At 38.0% G+C, this 21,232-nt stretch overlaps 1 protein-coding gene across 1 annotated transcript in view; it reads right to left on the bottom strand.

The window, feature by feature from the left end:
- Positions 1–21,232, bottom strand: part of TAFA4 (TAFA chemokine like family member 4) — a 189,426-nt gene that overhangs the window by 122,769 nt on the left and 45,425 nt on the right. The window contains exons 2-3 of the mRNA XM_017859396.1: positions 19,089–19,224; positions 14,668–14,783 (exon numbers count right to left, since the gene is read on the bottom strand). Coding sequence (XP_017714885.1) covers positions 14,668–14,783; positions 19,089–19,102 — 130 coding nt within the window. The 5' untranslated portion in view covers positions 19,103–19,224. The remainder of the gene's footprint in view (positions 1–14,667; positions 14,784–19,088; positions 19,225–21,232) is intronic.

Consider the following 21,232-nt stretch of genomic DNA (forward strand, 5'->3'; position numbering starts at 1 on the left):
AAAAAAAAAAAAAAAAAAAAAATGCTGGAACTGAGAAATACATGTGTGGAACCGCAAAATGCATTAGAAGTTCTCAATAGCAGAATGAATAAAACAAGAAAAAAATCTGTGAGCTCAAAGGCAGGCTATTTGAAAATATACAGTCAGAGAAGAAAAAATAAAAAAGAATGAAAAGGAACAAAGAACACCTACAGAATATGAAGAATTACCTCAAAAGAACAAATCTAAGAATCGCTGGTGTCTAAGAGGGAATTGAGAAAGAGCAAATGGTAGTAGAAACCTTATTCAGAGAGATAGTAACAGAAAATTTTCCAAACCTAGAGCAAAATATAAATATCCAGGTGCAAGGAGGTCAGAGATCACCAAATATAACCAACCCAAATAAGACTACCAAAAAAGCATATAATAATCAAATTCTCAAAGGTCAAGGAAAAAGAGAGGATCCTAAAAGCAACATAAGAAAAGCAGCTAATAACATATTGAGGAACTCTGAATTGTCTGGCAACAGACTTCTCAATGGAAACTACACAGGCCAGGAAAGATGGGACAACATATTCAAATTGCTTAAGAAAAAAACCATCAGCCAAGAATACTGCACCCACAAAAGCTTTCTTTCAAACATGAAGGACAGATAAAGTCTTTCCCAGACAAATAAGACCTGGGGGAATTCAGCACCACTAGACTTGTCTTACAAGAAATGCTAAATGGAGTTCTTCAATCTGAAAGAAAATAACACTAACGTGCAAAAAGAAAACATCTGAAGGTAAAAAACTAACAGCTAAAGTAAGTACACAGATAAATTCAAAATATCCTAATACTGTAATTATAGTGTGTAACCCGACTTGTGTCACTAATATGAAAACTAAAAGATAAATCTATCAAAAATAATAATGACAACAGCAACTTATTAAGGGATATGCAATATTAAAAGATGTAAATTGAGACAACAAAAAGTCAAAACGTGGAAGGGATTAAGTTATAGTGCAGGGTTTTTGTTTTTCATTTGTTGGTTTCTTTTCTTTGTGATCACGTATCCTTATTTAAAATAACTTGTTATATCTATAAGATGTTTTCTGTAAGCCTCATGGTAACCCCTGCAAGGCAAAAACCTATAATAGATACAATAACAATGAAAAGCAACAAATTAAAACATACTACCAGAGAAAAAAATCACATAGCCACAGAAGAAGACAGTAACAAAGAAAGAGAGGAGTTACAAAACAACCAGAAAATAATATGGCAGTGGTAAGTACTTACATATCCAGTAACAACCTTGAATGTAAATTGACTAAATTCTCCATTAAAAGACATAGAGTGGCTGAGTAGATTTTTTAAAAACACAACCCAACTATATGCTGCCTACAAGAAATTCACTTCACCTATAAAGACACACATAGACTGAAAGTGAAAGGAAGGTAAGTTATTCCATGCAGATGGAAATGAGAAAAAAGCAGGATTAGCTAACTTATACCAGATATAGGCTTCAAGTCAAAGGCTGTAAAAGAGACAAAGTTGTTCACTATATAATGATAAAGGGGTGAATTCAGCAAGAGGATATAACAACTGTAAATATATATGCACCTAACACCATAGCACCCAAACACATAAAGCAAACATTAACAGATCTAAAGAGAGAGAGACTAATACGATAATAGTAGAGGACTTCAACACTCCCCTCTCAGTAATGTACAGATCATCCAGACAGAAAAATCAACAAAGAAACATCAGAGTTAAATTACACTCTAGACAAAATGCACCTGACATTTATGGAACATTTCATCTAGCTGCTGCAAAATACACCTTCTTCTCATCAGTACATGGAATATTCTCCAGAAGAGGTCACATGTTGGGTGACAAAACAAGTCTCAACAAATTCAAAAAACTAAAAATGATATCAAGTATTTCTTCTGACCACATTGGAATAAAACTAGAAATCAGTAATAAGAACTTTGGAAACTATACAAGCACATGGAAATTAAACATGTTCTTAGACGATCAATGTGAAAATAAAGCAACTAAGAAGAAAATTTAAAAATTCATGAAAGGAATGAAAATGTAAACAAACATCCCAAAATCTATGGGATACAGAAAAAGCAGCATTAAAAGGGAAAATTATAGCAATAAATGCCTACTTCACAAAAGTAGAACAATTTCAGACAAACAATGATACATCTCAGGAAACTAGAAGAGAATCAACCAAATCCAAAATTAGTAGAAGGAATGAAATAATACCAGAGCAGAAATAATGAAATTGAAACTTTAAAAAATACAAAAGATTAACCAAAAGATTTTTTGAAAAGATAAAAAAATTGAAAAGCCTTTAACTAGACAAAGAATAAAAAGAGGGAAGACCCAAATAAATATAATCAGAAAAAAAAAAGGAAGATGTAACAACTGATACCACAGAAATTCAAAGGATCATCAAAGCTATATGCCAACAAATTGGAAAAGCTAAAAGAAATGAATAAATTCCTGGACACATACAACCTACCAAGATTAAACCAGGAAGAAATAGAAAACTCAAACAGATCAATAACAAATAATGAGATCAAGGCAGTCATAAAGCATCTCCTATCAAAGAAAAGCGCAGGACATTATGGCTTCACTGCTGAATTCTACCAAATATTTAAAGAACTATTTATAACACCAATTCTACTCAAACTATTCAAAATAATGAAGAAGAGGAAATATGTGCAAATTCACTCTACAAGGCCAGTATTGCCCTTACACCAAAACCAGGTAAGGACACAATGAAAAGAAAACTACAAGCCAGTATCCCTGATGAACCCAGACGTAAATGTCCTCAACAAAACACTAGAAAACAAATTCAATGATACAATAAAAAGACCATTCACCATGATCAAATAATCAATGTCATCCCAGCAATGCAAAGATGGTTCAACATATGCAAATCAATAAACATGATACATCAGATTAACAGAATCAAGGACAAAAACCATATGATCATTTTAACAGATGTTTTAAAAGCATTCAACACAATTTAACATTCTTTTATGATAAAAACACTCAACAAATTGGGTATAGAAGGAACATACCTCAAAACAATAAAGGCCATATATAACAAACCCACAGCTAACATACTGCTTGGCGGAAAATTGAAAGCCATTTCTCTAAGATCTGGAATAAGACAAGGATGCCCAAATTCATCACTTTTCTTCAACATAACATTTGAAGTTCTAGCCACAGCAATTAGACAAGAGAAAGAAATAAAGGGCATCCAAATTGGAAAGGAAGAAGACAAATCATTCCTGTTCATAGATGACATGACATTACATTTAGAAAAGCCTAAAGATTCCAACAAAAAAATCTTGAACTGATAGGTGAATTCAGTAAAGTTGCAGGATACAAAATTCACATACGAAAATCCATAGCATTTATATGCAACGAATCTGAAAAAGTAATCAAGACACCAATACTATTTACACTAGACACAAAGAATATAAAATACCTAGAAATAAATTTAACCGGAGATGCAAAAATCTCTACAAAGAAAACTATTAAACACTGATGAAAGTCAATGAAGAACACACATAAAAAAGGAAAGATGCGTATACTCATGGGTTAGAAGAATTAATATTGTTAAAATGTCAGTACTACCCAAAGTGGTCTACAGATTCAATGCAATCTCTATCAAAAACCAATAACATTCTTCACAAAAATAGAAAAAAAAAATGCTAAAATTCATGTGGAACCATAAAAGACTCCAAATAACCAAAGCAATCCGGATTGGACAAAAAGAACAAAGCTGGAGGCATCACATCACTTGACTTCAAAATATACTACAAAGCCATAGTAATTAAAACAGCATGGTACTAGCATAAAAACAGACACATAGAGCAGTGGAACAGAATACAGAACTGAGAAATAAACCCACACATTTACAGTCAACTCATTTTTTTTATTTTTATTTTATTTTTAAGTTCTGGGATACATGTGCAGAATGTGCAGGTTTGTTACATAGGTATACATGTGTCATGGTGGTTTGCTGCATCTATTAGCCCATCATCTAGGTTTCAAGCCCTGCATGCATTAGGTATTTTAGGTATTTGTCCTAATGCTTTCCCTCCCCTTGCTCCCCACCCAACAGGCCCTGATGTGTGATGTTTCCCTTCCTGTATCCATGTGTTCTCATTGTTCAACTCCCACTTATGAGTGAGAACATGCGGTGTTTGGTTTTCTGTTCCTGTGTTAGTTTGCTGAGAATGATGGTTTCCAGCCTCATCCATGTCCCTGCAAAGGACATGAACTCATTGTTTTCTATGGCTGCATAGTATTCCACAGTATATACATGCCACATTTTCTTTATCCAGTCTATCACTGATGGGTATTTGGGTTGGTTCCAAAATCTCACACCAGTTAGAATGGCAATCATTAAAAGTCAGGAAACAAGCAGATGCTGGTGAGGATTGTGGAGAAATAGGAATGCTTTTACACTGTTGGTGGGACTGTAAATTATTATTATTTTTTTTTTTTTTTTTTTTTTTTTTGGAGGCGGAGTCTCACTCTGTCGCCCAGGCTGGAGATGCAGTGGCGGATCTCAGTGCCACTGCAAGCTCCGCTCCTGGTTTACGCATTCTCCTTGCCTCAGCCTCCCGAGTAGCTGGGACTACAGGCCGCCCACCACCTCGCCCGGCTAGTTTTTTGTATTTTTTTTTTAGTAGAGACGGGGTTCACCGTGTTAGGCCAGGATGGGTCTCCATCTCCTGACCTCGTGATCCGCCTCCCAAAGTGCTGGGATTACAGGCTTGAGCCACCGCGCCCGGCCGGGACTATAAATTAGTTCAACTATTGTGAAAGACAGTGTGGCAATTCCTCAATGATCTAGAACCAGAAATACCAGTTGACCCAGCAATCCCATTACTGGGTATATACCCAAAGGAATATAAATCATTCTACTAAAAGACACATGCACATGTATGTTTATTGCAGCACTATTTACAATACCAACTCATTTTTGACAAAGACAGCAAGAACCTATATTGGGGAAAGGACAGTCTGTTCAAAAAATGGTGCTAGGAAAACTGAAAAACCATATGCAGAAGAAAAAAGCTAGACCCCTATCTCTCACCATATACAAAAATCACATCAAAATGGAGTAAAGACTTAAATCTAACAACTGAAACTATGAAACTATTGGAAGCAAAAACTGGGGAAATGCTTCAATATATTGGTTTTGGCAAAGATTTTTTAGTAAGACTTCAAAAGCACAGGTCAGAAAAGCAAAAATTTTCTGCACTGCAAAGGAAGCAATCTGTAAAGTGCAAAGATAACCTATGAAAAGGCCAAAAACATTTGCGAACTATCCATCCAACAATCAATTAATAAGCAGCATATATAAGGAACTCAAACAACTCAACAGCACAAAATAAAAACAATCCAATTTTAAAATGGGCAAAAGAGCTGAATAAACATTTCTCAAAATCAGACATACAAATGACCAACAGGTATATGAAAAAAATGCTCAACATCACTAATCAACAGGGAAATGCAAGTCAAAACCACAATGAGATATCTCAACCCAGTCAAAATGGTTTTTATCAAAAAGACAAAAAATAATGGATGCTGGCAAGGATGTGGAGAAAGGAGAACACTCATACATACTTGTGGGAATGTAGATTAGTGCAGCCACTATGGAAAACAGTATAGTGGTCCTTCAAAAACTAAAAATAAAAGGACCAAATGATCCAGCAATCCCACTGCTGGATATCTATCCAAAAGAAAGGAAACCAGCATTTCAAGGAGATAACTATACTCCCATGTTTATTGCAGCACTATTTACAACAGCCAAGATATGGGAACAACGTTAAGTATCTATCACTGGATGAATGGATAAAGCAAATGTGGTACATATACACAATGGAATATTATTCAGTCATAAAAAAGAATAAAATCCTGTCATTTGCAGCAATATGGATGTAACTGGAGGTCATTATGTTAAGTGAAATAAGCCAGGCACAGAATAAATACTGCAAGCTCTCATTCATATGTGAGAGCTTACAAAAGTAGATTTCATACCGGTAGAAAGGTGATTGGTGGTTGCCAGGGGCTGGGAAGGGTTGGGAGGAGGGAGAGATGAACAGAGATTAATAGATATAAAAATACAGTTATATAGAAGGAATATGATCTAGTGTTCAGTAGTATGGTACAGCAACTATAGTTAACGATAATTTGGTTTTAGTTCAAAATAGCCAGAGAAGAAGAATGACAATATTCCCAACATAAAGAAAGGGTGAATGTTTGGGGTGATTGATGTCACAATTGTCCTGGTTTGATCATTACACACTGTATATATGTATCAAAATATCACATGTACCCCAAAGATATATACAACTGTTATGTAGCAATAATAAATAAGAAAATGCATTAAATTCCAGACATAATACCAAGTCCTTTAGATAAATTGTCTCATTTCACGTCACAAAAATACTTTTAGGTAGGGGATGTTGTAATACTCACTTCCAGGAAGAAGAAACTGAGTCTCAGAGAGATGAAATAACTTTGCCCAGGGTCACATAGGTAGGACTTTGCAGAGAGAAGGTACAAGCATTTTGACTTCATGTTAAATAAATGCTTCCCAAAGCACTTGACAGTTTTTTGTTTTTTGTTTTTTTGAGAAGGAGTCTCGCTCTGCCGCCCAGGCTGGAGTGCAGTGACAGGATCTCAGCTCACTGCAAGCTCCGCCTCTCGGGTTTTATGCCATTCTCCTGCCTCAGCCTGCGGAGTAGCTGGGACTACAGGCGCCCGCCACGTCGCCCGGCTAGTTTTTTGTATTTTTTAGTAGAGATGGGGTTTCACCATGTTAGCCAGGATGGTCTCGATCTCCTGACCTCGTGATCCACCCACCTCGGCCTCCCAAAGTGCTGGGATTACAGGCTTGAGCCACCGCGCCCGGCCGACAATTTTTTTAAGATAACGTGAACAGCTCCTTGGTAAATATATTTACACCATTTATTTGCTTAGCAAATCCCTTTTCATAGACAGCATGGGTAAATATCGGCCCTATCATTTCAAGGCTGATCTTTCATCACACATTCCATTACAAATTCTAAAATTAGTAGGGTTCAAATTCAGGTCTCAGTGACTTATAGAAACAATCCAGGTTCTGATGTGTCACACACCTATGAGGTACAAATCAGGCTCATGAGAAAACAAATTCCAGATCACTACAACATAAAGTAGGAGAGGCTAACAATCTTACTCCCACCTGGAGAGATCAGACAATGTCATACTTGTTTTCCAGGAGAAGACAAACAGAAGCAGACACAGAAACATACACACACACACACACACACACACACACACACACACACACCCTGGGCCAGAAAAATGCTGATCTAGCCATTCTGTGGATGTTTCCAATTTCTAATACATATTAATGACTGCTCTCTCCCTTTCAATGTGGGCATTATTTCATATTGGATATGTTTAGCCGGCAACAGCTTAAACACATAGACTATGCCTAGTTAGAAATCACTGTCCTCCACAGGGCAACACTTACTTGAAAAGCCTGTAAAATTACCCCAGGACACTTGGAGGGAGGGCAGAAAACAGCAACCTGTTCACATGTTCATTTTTCTAGCTCAAATCCAACCAGGCTCTGAAAGTTCCCCTTGAAAGACAAGCCTTCCACCATCTCTTGCAAATGCTTTCTAAACAACACATAAGACTTTCCAGAGCAAAGGAGACTTTTCCAAAATGTGTAACTGTTTGATTCTGGGGAAGAAGACACACATCTTGACTTTGTACTCCTTTATGCACAACCAAGTTCAAATTGCTCAAATCTCCCACACCCTTGGAGGGCTGGTATTTATTTCCAACCCTTTCCCAGGTAGCTGTGCAATGTCAGCGATGAGCTACTGAAAAATCGCCTGCTGCTAACAACACTGTTGCTATTCACTTATTAATTTCATGCCCATATTATATTTTTCCTGAAACAAATTTCTCTATTGTTCCCTCTCTGCTTCTAGGATCCCATTACCCAATCCCCAACAGGTAAGAAAAAAACAGAGCCCAATTGGAGACACCCAACCACCTCAGGCCCTTGTAACCCTGTTGGACTTAGTTACAGTTCTTATGTGATTTCAGATACACCCTAAAATATAAGCATTGATGGTGCTTGGTCTTAGTAGTCAAATTGTTTTTAACTCTTGCAAACACAGTCTTCTCACAATCAATCCTTTGTAATGGGTTTTTAAATGTCCCTTCAATAATATTATTCCAGTGCTCTCTTCTGAGACTACCATATGGACCAAAATATTTAAAGCAACCAAGCAACACCTAGGAAAACACAAAACGTCATTTTTCTTCCTGCCCCATCTCTACCCCTGCTGTTTCTTTTTACCAAAGATTTTATTTTCCTTATATGGAACAAACGATTCCAATTTCTTCATATAGCACTGACATACAGATGAGGTATTGACCTGTAGCTTTTAAAATCCCAAATTGCAGGTTTTGTTTAGATGAGTCTAAGGCCATGGCTTGAAAGAAGAAAAAGGGAAGTATCTCCTCAAGGGTAAGGAGAATCTTTTCCCAAACTACCCAGAGAACTCTTCAAAGACTGTTGCCTGTTTTGCCTTAAAGACTCAAAGAGGGGAGGGTGAAAAAGTCTGCTGTGCCAAGTAGGATGGCTCACAAGCTCATCTGAGGAACTGAAAGTCTTTACTCCAGTCAGTAATACAACCCTTTCTTCCCACACACACACACACAAAATGATGTAAAGCATGCTCATTTGTCAGACATTTCGCAAAGCTGACCTTGCCGGTGGCACTGGGACTTGAACTTGCAGCTGAAGAGATGAGAATAAGTCGAATATTAACACCTCATATGTGTTCCTTTCCCTTCTTATTAAAAGCTGAGATTATGATTAGCCCTTCAAGATGACACTGAAGAAATATAATATGGAGTACAAGGGAGGTCAATGGAATCCCTCACGCTGGAAGCTTTCAGCATCCAGAAAGTCGAGCTGGTACAAAATGAGTAAGTATTTTCACAGTCCTTCCCAAGAGGTGGAAATGGAGGTCACCTTGACAGAGGTGAAATACACCTCTCCTCAGCCTAACCGTGTCATAGCAAGACTGAAATGGAGACTCATCACCACTCAGATCAAACAGTACTTTGATAGGAACCAAACTCCCAGTTGTTTCTTTTTTCTTCTGAATCAGTGGTTCTCATCTTTGGCTGCAGGTCTGAATAATCACTAGTATGGTTGTTAAATAATACAGGTGCCTGCACTCTACTTTGTAAGGTTCAGATGGAATATAACTGCAGTGGGGCTTCTGTGTATTAGTGCAAAAACTCCCCAGGGAGAGAATAAAGTAACCACTATTTTATGGATGCCTTTTTCTATTGCTACCAAAACAAAGGCCCTTTAAACCATTCCATAGTCTTTTCTTTTCCTTGCTCATAAAATAGACCATGTTATTGTAGAGTTGCCTACATAGCAATACATCCATAGATTTACTGAAATAACCATTCATTGGAAGTGGGACAGGAAGAAGGAAGACAGAGAAAAGGACAGGAAAAACCATATTAAAATGATATCGTCAGGTTTCACCCCAGTGGGTAAGTGCTCATTATTGATGAAAATAAGTTTGCTAGTGGGTAACTTTAAGACTTAATGGTTGATATCACACCCATAAACACACATACACACACAAACACTGTCAAATTACTTTTGCCACTTCCCTCTCCCTAAAAATATGCTCTTGCAGGGAATAATAGCATAAGTAATTAATCAGGAAACAGAACTCTTCCCCATTCTTTATGACTTGAGGTTACAAATCCCACTTACCTGGTACTTTTTCTAAATTTAGTAGTCATTTGTTTATAAAAAAAAAAAGTAAATAACTAAATAAAACATAAATGAAATAGAGATAAAACAGTGTGCTCTATGACTGACCCATGAAAATTAAAATAATCCATAATTCTAATCTTTAAAAAAGCAACATTAAGACCTAACTCATTATTAGTTCATGGTACTTATTATAGTAGGCTCTAACTATATGTGGCTATTGAGCACTTGAAATGTGGCTAGGGTCACATGTTAAAATGATAATATTTTGAATATATTGGATTGAATAAAATGTGTTAGTAAAACTAATTTCTTCTGTTTCCTTTTACTTTTTTCAGCGCAGTTTTATAACATGCAAAATTACATGTGTGGCTCTATTTAGCTATGATAAGCCTTGCCTACCCCCTAGTGTCAGAAAGTAGGCAATGCAGGCAAATCATTTTTCAAACTCATCTGTGTAAGTACAATTCATTTCTGCCAGCAAAGTACAAATAGCCGCTTGTACATACAATTTTATCATTTTCACAAATATGATCTCAAATTTAAGCCTTAGAGAGACTCCTGTAGTAGATGTTATATGCCCCACTCAATTAGTATTTTTGAAATTACCTGGTTTCTTGTAGAAAATTAGAGCTAAAACAGTCCATCCAGTCAAGAGTATTTGCAGGGTTCCTATAAATTTCAGCCATTATAGGGGACAGAAAACATGGGCCCAAACTTGGATGCAACAATCGCTCTTCAAAAAATTTACCCTAAGTTAAAAATAACATAAATCGTCAAAACACAAAATCACAACATGCATATTTTGCATAACCATTTATAACAGAAAAAAAAAAAAAACAGAAAACCTAAATTTCCATAAATTTGAACAGTACAGAACCTCTACAAAATAGATAACATTCAAGAGAAGAAGACAGGTCTAAATAAAGATAACTAGCCTTTGAGCACACACTAAGCAAACACAGTTCTCAGCATTTCCCAGGTATTAATTGATTCCTCATTATAACTCTGAGGTTTACTTTTTATTATTTTTACTATTCTCATTTTACATAGAAAGAGGCTGAGTCCAAAGAGGTTTCATAACTTGCCCAAGAATGAAAGAAGAACTGAAGCAAACCTGAAGCTCATGCTGCTTCCTGTGTCATGAGTAATAAAATCTTTTTTCTCGGGCCAGGCACAGTGGCTCAGGCCTGTAATCCCAGCACTTTGGGAGGCCGAGGTGAGTGGATCACTTGAGGTCAGGAGTTTGAGACCAGCCTGGATAACATGGTAAAAGACCATCTCTACTAAAAATACAAAAATTAGCTGGGCGTTGTGGCAGGCGCCTATAATCCCAGCTACTCAGGAGGCTGAGGCAGGAGAATTGCTTGAATCTGGGAGGCAGAGGTTGCAGTGAGCTGAGATTGCGCCACTGCACTCCAGCCTAAGTGACAGAGGGAGACTCCATCTCAAAAAAATTAGTTGATTAATTAAAGTAAAATAAAATCTTTTGTCTCTGACCCAAGCATCTCATGCCTTCTGCCCAGCATCCAGCTAACCTACTAGCTTGAGAGGACAGTAAAAGCTCAGACCCTTCACAATTCTTGACATCTAACTACTTCCCAATCAGTGAGACATCCTCTCTACAGCAGATTTAGCTCAAGGCGAGCAAATAAAACGGCTCTCAACACCCTTCTGGGTCACTCTGTTCCCATCTTGTTGAAGCCTTTCTCTCCTTCTTAAGTTTGAGCTGAAACCTCAGTCTTCATAAAGCGACTTTCTTTGCCACAGTCAGCTTTCTAGAACAATGAATAAACAAACCTTTTTCTCTTATACATGAGAAAGCTTCAAACCCTGAAGGCTCTGACCACATCTACCTACCCATGCTCACCGTCTTCAGCCGTTCCTGGAATGCAAACCTTTCCACACTCATTGTAGATATGCCTCCAAATGTGAAAATAGCTGCCATTTATGGAATGTTGACTATGTACTAATCCCCTCACCTACTTTTCCTTATTCAGTTATCCCAATAACTCTAAATAAAAAATGCATGGATATCATTCCATTTTTACAGATGATGAAACAGGTTCAGAGAGGTTAAGTGGCCTGGATAAGGCCACACAGCCAGGATGTACCAGAACCAGAATTATGTTTGACTTTAGACCCCTCAACATTTTATTTCCTCTCCTGCCTCATTTCCAGGTGTGCCCCAGTTTTTCCAGGGACTTTATGCCAACTGATTACATTGGCATAAAGTGACATTAAATAGTCACCAAGCACCACAGCATTTTGTGGAATCGAAATAGTGCAGTCCAGGTCATGTTCAAAGTTCTCTAGGGAAACGGAACTATTAAAGTGAACATATAAATCAATAGCACCCAAGTTCCCAACTCCAGCTCCATCAGAAAATTAGCTATGATTCCATCTTTAAAGGACAAAATCTGAATTTTGAAGTCTCCTAGTATTCCCAGGAATAAATCTTAAAGTTGTAAGGTGCTTTGTGTCCCAACCACTCGTGTCTACATCAGATGAAATTTCTAGGAAGATCCCTAAATCATTAATTCCACAGGAGTCAAGTTTCCAAAACTTCCTTCCAGATGGCATCTTTCCGCTGCACAAAACATATTTGCTGCCCCCTTGTGGGGAAGTGATGCACTGCTTACAGCCAAAAAAAAAAAAAAACAACAACAACAACAGGAACAAAAGGACAAATTGCTGGTTGAAGAAATAACAAGAGTTAGCCCTGGCTTCCTTTCAAAAGAAACGAACCTGCCAATTGGCCCCTTCACCTTTTCTACAGCTTGAAACTACATAGTCCTATATGTGTATGTGATCTCCTGCTCAATTATGATGGAAAATAGACTTTAAAAACAACAAAAGCAGTTTTTTGTTTTAGACGCTTAGAAATACTACCTCTGGACTCTGTGGAAATGTATTAATGCCATTTGTCTTCAAGAAAGAGTCTCACCACCCAACCTGTGAAAATTAGGTGGGTTTTTTTTTTTTTTTTTTTTTAATGCTTAAACGAAAATTAAATCTTTGATACACACCTACCATAACACACCATCTCCCAAAACTGGGGGGAGATTCCCAACTTCTTCCGTGTCTCTTAGCCAGGCAGGTGGAGATAGGGTTGTAAGATACCTCCTTGTTTACACACAGCAATCAACATCCACTCTTCTAATCCAAGCCATAAAAAGCATCCAGCTTCTAACTAGGGTTTCCTAGTGCCACCATTTATTTAATTGGCCAGCACTAACCACGAAGCCCATGGGACAGTGCCAGGAGCCTTTCTGGACACTCAGACACAGCCTTCTGCAGGTAACTCTCTGCAACTTGCTCCCACTGTCAGACTTCCGTGTAATACACCCACAGCAGAGTGAAAATCTGACCAGAGTTTCTCAGGATCTCAGTGCACTGCCCCAATTAATTCTGGTGATCCAGAGTTCTCCATCAGCTGAGCACTAAATTGGGATAAAAATGCCACATGGACATTGCAAGGATCCTGGACTTTCATTCCCTGAAGATCATTAAAGAAAATTTATAACATGAATGAGAGTGGGTGGTAATCCCACTGAAATGCTTCACCTGTCAACTAATCTGACTCCTAAACTCCACTCAAGAAAAGAGATAAGATTGAGACCTCGAACACTATCCTTATGAACAAACTCATAAAAATAGGTACAGCACAATAACCAACTAGCTGTGGGCACTTCACAGCAGCCAAATGGTATTGATTTTATGCTGATTTGCTGAAACTGCAGTCATTATTTTTCTCATCTTCTTGGAACTGTCACTTGAGGAGGGAAAATTGAGTTGTGTGAGATTTTAAAAATTATCTTGAGCCTTAAATTATGACTAACCTTAAAATATCAGAATAAAGTGGAAAGTATAACATGTCATATATTTGGTGGTAAGAATATCTCATGAACTTTCCATACACAAGACCTTTGGAGAGAGAATTTATAATTCTGATCCATACGTGATTTAGGGTTCAGGCATTACTCTTTTCCAAAGAAGTCAAAACATTTCTGGCACTGCCATGCCTCAGATTACCAAAGCTGAGAGAGTAAATTAATTGACAACAAGTCCATTGACAAATATGAACTATTCAGGAAAACACAATTCACTGGGGAGTTTCCACTGTGTTACTTTAAATGTTGATGTAAGAAAGAAAGGACAAACACAAAAAAAAAACACACAGACTGATCTGTAGCTGATGGTTTTGATCTCGCCTTTAAAAATCAGCAATGCAGAGATATGAGTTTCACTAGAAGTTATCAGAATGACTGCCTCTAAATCTTTAGACAACACCTATTTTAAGTCCCTTACGAAAGTTACCACAGCTTTTTCTCTTTTCTGTCTTCCTTTTAAAAAAAAAAAAATCATGTAGCATATTTTCTCCACATATCTCAAAAAGATCTTAAATTATCTGACTGTTCCCTTCACTAAAGCCCCATAAGTGTTAGTTGAAGTTTATCATAAAGATGTTCTACTTCTAAGGAAGCTGCCGGAGTGGGTGGATGGATGGATGGATGGACAGATGGACTGACATGTATACACACACACACACACACACACACACGCCAACCACACAAATTGCTGCTGGTTTTCTGGGATTCCTTGAGAAAAAAGTGCTATAAAATAAAAGTGTGCCCAAGAGAACAAAAGTTTTAAAAGCCTGAAAATATTTTAAAGGACTATTTAAGCACTAAACCATTAAACTGTGTTACTCCGCCATATTTCATGCTTCCATTAGTTATTTACACACCATCAGAAGCTCACATCAGTTACCTGTGTCTAATATGTGGACTCTGACGTTTGGAGGGGTTGTATTAATTTATCTCAGCAGTGCATAATGAGCTTAAAGGGCTTACCTGCATGTCCCCGGAGGTGCTGGCTTGAGGCGGACATCAGCTTACAGCACACCATTAACACGTAGGCTAGAAAGAGCCAGTGCGACAGCAACACTGACTTAGCACAGACTCTCATCCTGGAGGAAAAGCAGGGCTGGAGTCAGTGAGGGCTGAGGAAGGCCAGGTTCCCTGGCAAGCACCATCCTAGGAAGGCGGGAGAAAGCAGGGGCAGATCCCTGGAGCTGGAATTCCTTTCTCCCAAGAAAACAGAAGACCAATCAAACCTTATTTGCACTGAGCATTAAGTAAATTTTCAATAAAAACCTTTGATAAGTAAGAGTTTTCCGAGTTAGCCCTATGCATCAGTGAGAAGCTAATTTATGAATCCACAAGTTGTTGCTTGAGTTATCCTAATAGAGCATGAGGATTTTATTCTATTTTATACCATGAGATGTAAAAGCAATACACGTAGAGCTAGATCCAAATAAAATACATATGATTTCTGGATCTGAAAGAATCTATGGAGATTTTGCACATGTGGTCCAAGAACTTTCTCCTGGTTTCTCTGACTGTACACTAAGGCTTTCTGGTCTAGAAGACTGGGTTCACAGCTGATTAAACCAATCTCAACTCCTCCTTTGGGGAGGAGCATGGGCAAATACAGGTGAATATAAAATAAATTTAACTTCGTATGATGGACGGTATCAAAACAGTTGCTCAAAGACAATTCAGTTCACATTACGGTTGCAGGGTCTATTCTAAAACAAAAGAGTAAAAAAAGGAAGATATCAAAAACATTATTCCCAGCTGCCTAATTTTCTGCCTTTTTATAACATCATAAGGGAATTAAGTAGATAGAACTTGATTAACTTTGTTTGCTTTTTTTAAATTAACTTTTCAAGCAAAAGTCACTGCATTTGGCATCTGAAATTAGGTTCTTCCTCACACATGCCTCATGGCATCTTACTACCACAATGGATCAAAGAAACCCCTGTTTAATATATGCAAATGTATACACACTTATGGGCCGACAATAAAAACATGGCACCTGAGTTTGGCTTCTTGCCTGAGTCACACTATAGGTGAGACTCCTAAGGAAGGCCTCTAAGGAAGCATCTCCAGCTGCCAGCAACCTAGCAGTGCCTCTACCAAAGTCCCAGTTCCCTGCTCCAGGAAAACACATCAAAGCCTTGGAAGAACTGAATGCCCACACCATACTCCGAGGCACACACATGTTCTGCTGCCAACCTTCTCTCCCCGTGACCTCTCACAATTCAGTCAAATAGATCTTGTTAAAGGGTGTATTGCTTATTGATTTGAGATTTGGTCTGCTTTTTAAGCAGCCAAGACAATCGTCTTTGAAGAACTTGGTGTTAAAGGTAGCAAAAAGCATTGGCTTCCTTTTGCCCTTTTAAACTGTTTCAAAATGGTTTTCAATGTCTATGTTGGGTAATTTGCAATGCAGCAATAGAAAATTAATCCTTCATTTATGTGATGCCTTGAAATTTTCCCTTTTGGGGCCACTAATTATGACAAATTGGAAGCCAGGCTATCTGATCCAGCCTGCAAATGTGTTTTGTTTGATCTGTGCTTTTAAAAAAAAAAAAAAAAAAGTGAATTGGTTGCCAACACATAAAATGTCCAGATTGCACATCAGAATCCAGATTCTCTTGAAAAATCATTCCTGGCATCCCTGGGCTCACATTTCCGCATGGGAGTAACAGGCTGGGGTGGTCACAGCTGCCCCTAGACGGGTCTCCACAGTCCCTCCCAGCAGTCAGTACCTTGGGCCCAACCAGCCCAACTCATTTACATATGGCTATTTGAACTTCTGATCCTTGGGTAAGAGGAATAAGCTTTTGTAACAAATAGATTGATAGCTGATACTGGGATAATAAACTGAAATTTTAGAACATTATGTGTGAGACAGAGTGTTCTATTACAAAAAAACAAAAATCATCAAATACGGGAATTTGAGCCTCTGGACTTCCCCCAAATTATGTGATTGATAATAGCATCTAGAACTCATGTAAGATCCACATATTATTTTCTTTGCCACCTTTCAAGCTGCTTCTAGAGTTTCTGTCCCCTTCACATGCGTACACTGAGGTGGGAGAGATGGAAGGCATGCTTTGAGAAACTAAAGGCCCTTCAAAGCAGAGAGGCTCCATGTTTCTGTGTAAGTTTAGAATGTTAGCAATGTATAAAGCAAATTACCAAACTTAGAAGTTTAAAACAACAATCTATAGCCATACTACCCTCAACCTACCTGATCTCAGAAGCAAAGCAGGGTCGGGCCTAGTTAGTGCTTGGACAGGAGCAGTTTGAAACAACACCAATATATTATCTCATAGTTTCTGTAAGTCAGGAGTCTGGCATGTTCTGGCTGGGTCTTCTGCTCAGAAACTCACAGGCTAAAATCAAGGTGTCAGCTGGGTGTGTCCTCATCTGGAGGCTCAACTGGGGAAGGATCACTTCCAAGTGCCCTCAGGTTGTTGGCCAAAGCCATTTTCTTGGGACTCTCTGTATTCCCTGTATTCTTGCTATCAACCAGGAACTGCTCTCAAGCCCTTCACATCTTTGCCACATGGCCCCTGCATGAGCTCCTTCATGGTTTGAATCTCTTCCTCCAGGAAAGGCTCAGTCTCATTTTAGGGCTTATCTGATTAGGTCAATCCCACCCAGGATAATCTCTCTTTTGATTAACTAAATTCAGTGTATGTGGAACCTTAAAAACACCTGTGAAATCCCTTCATCTATGCCTTACAGGTGTAATTTAATAAAAGATGTGACTCTCATCATAACCACAATGCCACCCACACTCAAAGGAAAGCAATTAAAATATTTAAAATAATATCCCACTGTTGGCAATAATTGAATGAAATATATTTAAATCAAAGAGAAAGGGTTTCACTCGATAAAACCATAAATTGATAGATAATTTGATCATGTGTGTCAAGCATTTACAATCCAACAGATCACTTACAGGATTTAACCCTAAAGAAATAACCAGCAACGTATGGGATTTTTTTTATTGTTTATACTATTGAAAATGATCTGGCCATGCATGGAGGCTCTTGCCTGTAATCCCAGCACACTGGGAGACTAGTGGAAGTATTGCTTGAGGCCAGGAATTCAAGGCAGGAGTGAGCTATGATTGTACCACCACACTCCAGCCTGAGCAAACAGGGAGACCCTGTCTCAAAAAAAGAAGGCAGGAAGGCAGGAAGGCCGGGAGGCAGGAAGGCAGGAAGGGAAAGACAAAAAAAAATGATCCAAATGATCCAAATGTTTAACAGTATGAGACTGGTTAAACAAATTATGACACAGCCATGAGATGGGGATGTTCTTCAGTAATGAAAGTGATATTATAAAATGAAAAAGAAACAAAAGTTTATTTTAAGTATATGAATTCTATGACAGCCTGGGCCTGTTTTGTCTTCAGATCCATTCTTCCCTCTTCCCCTGTATTGAGGGCTGGCGGGCCCTCTAGGCTGCATTTCCCAGGCTCCCAGGTCAGCTGGTTACTGGCTGGGTTCAGTCAAGGAAAGGCAAGAGCTGGAACCCAGAGAATAGGAAAAGGGATAGGCCAGGACATCTCTCCCTGCCTTCTCTGTCTTTGGCAGGATCTGTGGAGTGGCCATTTCTCCACAGGCTCCAGTTCTGCCAGAAGGGCCCACTGTGGTTCTAGCTTCCACTCTAGTTTCCTTCTTCTAGGCACTGCTTCCTCACGGACTAACTGCTTCCATGGTCCCCAGCCAGGGGATGGCAGTGGCTTCCTGTGTATCTTCTGCTCAGTTTCCCTGACTCTCCCATCGTATGTATAACCAGTCTCCTGAATTCACTTCCCACTGGACAAAAATGTGAAGTTGGAGATAATGCATTCCCAAGACATGCAATTTACCCAAGCTCATGGAGCAGCGAAAAAGTCAGCAGAATAGTTTGTTTTTCTGGTTGGATTTCAACAACAAATGCCTTAAATCAAAAGTCTCAAGGGCAGACATTCCAATCCTGGGCAATGATCCCTAATCTATCTTCTTCTTATGTGGACAATTCTATGTAACGAGTTGCTGGGTGAGTAACAATAAGTTCCCAGTCCCTAAAACAAGTATTCACTTAACAGTAGCTCAACAACCACTCCCCCAGAGAAATGCCAGGTCACAGTGGTAGGGGTGGGGCCAAAAAGCTATGCAGCAACAGATTTATATTTCCTCATCTTTTCCCCTACTGAATAAATCAAAGTACTATTTTGCAAACTGAAATAATTTTCATTTCACAGACGAAAGCTAAAATGAAAAGATCAACATTTCCCCAAATTCCCAAAAAGTCTATGTAAAAGCAGGCTTCTAAAAAGGATCATCAACTCCAGGATACTCACTTTTGCTAAATTCTCAATACTTTGTAAAGATATCATGTCCAGGTAAATGTTAAAATAATCTTACCTTGGGGACCTCATAAGATTTGGTTCTAGTCAAACACAATTATTCCAGGATGTATTTCAGAGTGACTCCAAATTCCCATCTGTAGCTAGAACCAATCATTTCTGCAGTTCCAAAAAATTATCATAGCTCAGAAGACCTATGTTAAAAAGGCCAAAAAAAAAGAATCAATTAGCATTTTAATATTAAAATGAAACTAATTTCCAGTAGTAAAATAATGGTTTTTAACCATGACACCTGCAGTTTCAGGCAAGTGGCAGACAGCCAAACATATCCATAGTTGTGAGGTGTCCTAATATTAGGGAGGAAAAGATACAGAATTCTACAGTCATTAACTAGCCACATATTAGTTAACATAATATAGTTTTAAAGAACTTCCTGCAGCAGGAAGGGCATTCAAAATTTAACAAAGGGCCCCAAATCATTTGAAATGGACAAATTTCACTCTCCCATTTCATTGACCCTCAGGCAAAAATGGAAGTTGGAGATAATGCATTCCCAAGACACGCAATTTGCCCAAGCCCATAGGGCAGTGGAAAAGCCAGCAAAAAGATCTGAATTCTTAGATTTGTGTGACATAAGCCTGAAGATGATGCTAGAATATCTACAAGTTTGCTTTTTGAAAGAATGTTAATAGAACACCAAGAGAAAAAGTGTTTCCAATATAATCCACAATATCAAAATATAAAGAACACTTGTGAATACTATAATTGACATTCCCTCAACGCACAAACCTAAAAGGATTTTTCTACTTAGTGAACACATTTGTAAAAGGAGTCAGATGATCCTAAAGCAAAGACATCTTAAGAAAAAAATAGATCATGAAACGATACCATTTGTAATGATGCTAAGTTAAATACATCCCTCCCAGTAGTGGAGATCAGAGAAAAATAATGATATGCATTAATAAATATTCAAGTTGCAAATATAACATAAAAATGATTTTTGAAATGCAGTCTTATTACTTTAGAATCCTGTAGAACCAATTAAGAATCCATCACCAAGCACAACTGAGATTTTTCTCTTGGATAACCCAAAGACAATTCCACAAGTTTGATTAGAGAACACTTTCAGTAATAAATTTAAAGACTCACCACTTTGGGGCTGCATATAGGAGAGTACGGGCCTTGAGTAATTAGTTCAACAAGAGGGAAATGGCTTTAAATAACTGTATAAATATGAGTTGCTCAGAAAAAAAAAAAAAAAAACTTGAAAATGTTCATCTCCCAGATCCTCCAACTTTATTAAGTATGTTTGTCCTTATGTCCACCCAAGGGCATAATGTGACCTTCTGCTATCAGAAAGAACTACACAATATAATTTATCAGAACCCATCATAATGAACTCCCCACATATTGGAAACCAAAATGACCTTTCCTGGCTAATATTTATCTTATTTTCTTCATACAAAAGGAACCACTGGGTATTCTTTTTTCAATTCATTATAAAGATAGATCCATCAGTGGAAAGTAATGCAATCTAATAGTTCTTATGCCAGACAAGAAGCCAGGAGTTTAATTTTAGGCTGAGCAGTAACTCATTCAGTCATATTTCCCAGAGTGTACCTGAGGCACTTACTTGAAAGAATTAACTCTTTCTTGTCATGTCTTAGTCTGTTTTCTGCTGCTATAACAGAACAGAAATTGAGTAATTTACAAAGAAATTTATTTCTCACAGTTCTAGAGGCTGGGAAGTCCAAGGCACAATGGCAATTAAATTTCAACATGAGTTTTGGAGGAGACATTCAAGTCATAACATTCCACCTCTGGCCTCCCAAAACTCATGTTCTTCTCACATATAAAGTGTATTCATTCCATCTCAATAGCCCAAAAGCATCAATTCAAAAGCCCAATGTCCAGAGTTTCATCTAAATCAGATATGAAACTCAAGATTCATCCCACCTCAAATGCCCTCCAGCTGTGAGCCTATAAAATCAAAACAAGTTATCTACTTCCAAAACACAATGATGGAATAGGCATAAAATAGACATTCCCATTCCAAAAGGGAGAAATAGGAAAAGGAAAGAAGTAACTCATTCCCAGTATGTCCAAAACCCAACAGGTAAAACAACATTAAATCTTAAAGCTGGAGAATAATGTCCTTTGGCTCTGTATGTCCTGCATCCTGGACATGCTACAGCAGGAATT

Source organism: Rhinopithecus bieti, unplaced genomic scaffold (genome assembly GCF_001698545.2).
Source record: "Rhinopithecus bieti isolate Rb0 unplaced genomic scaffold, ASM169854v2 scaffold_47418, whole genome shotgun sequence".
Lineage (NCBI taxonomy): Eukaryota > Metazoa > Chordata > Mammalia > Primates > Cercopithecidae > Rhinopithecus > Rhinopithecus bieti.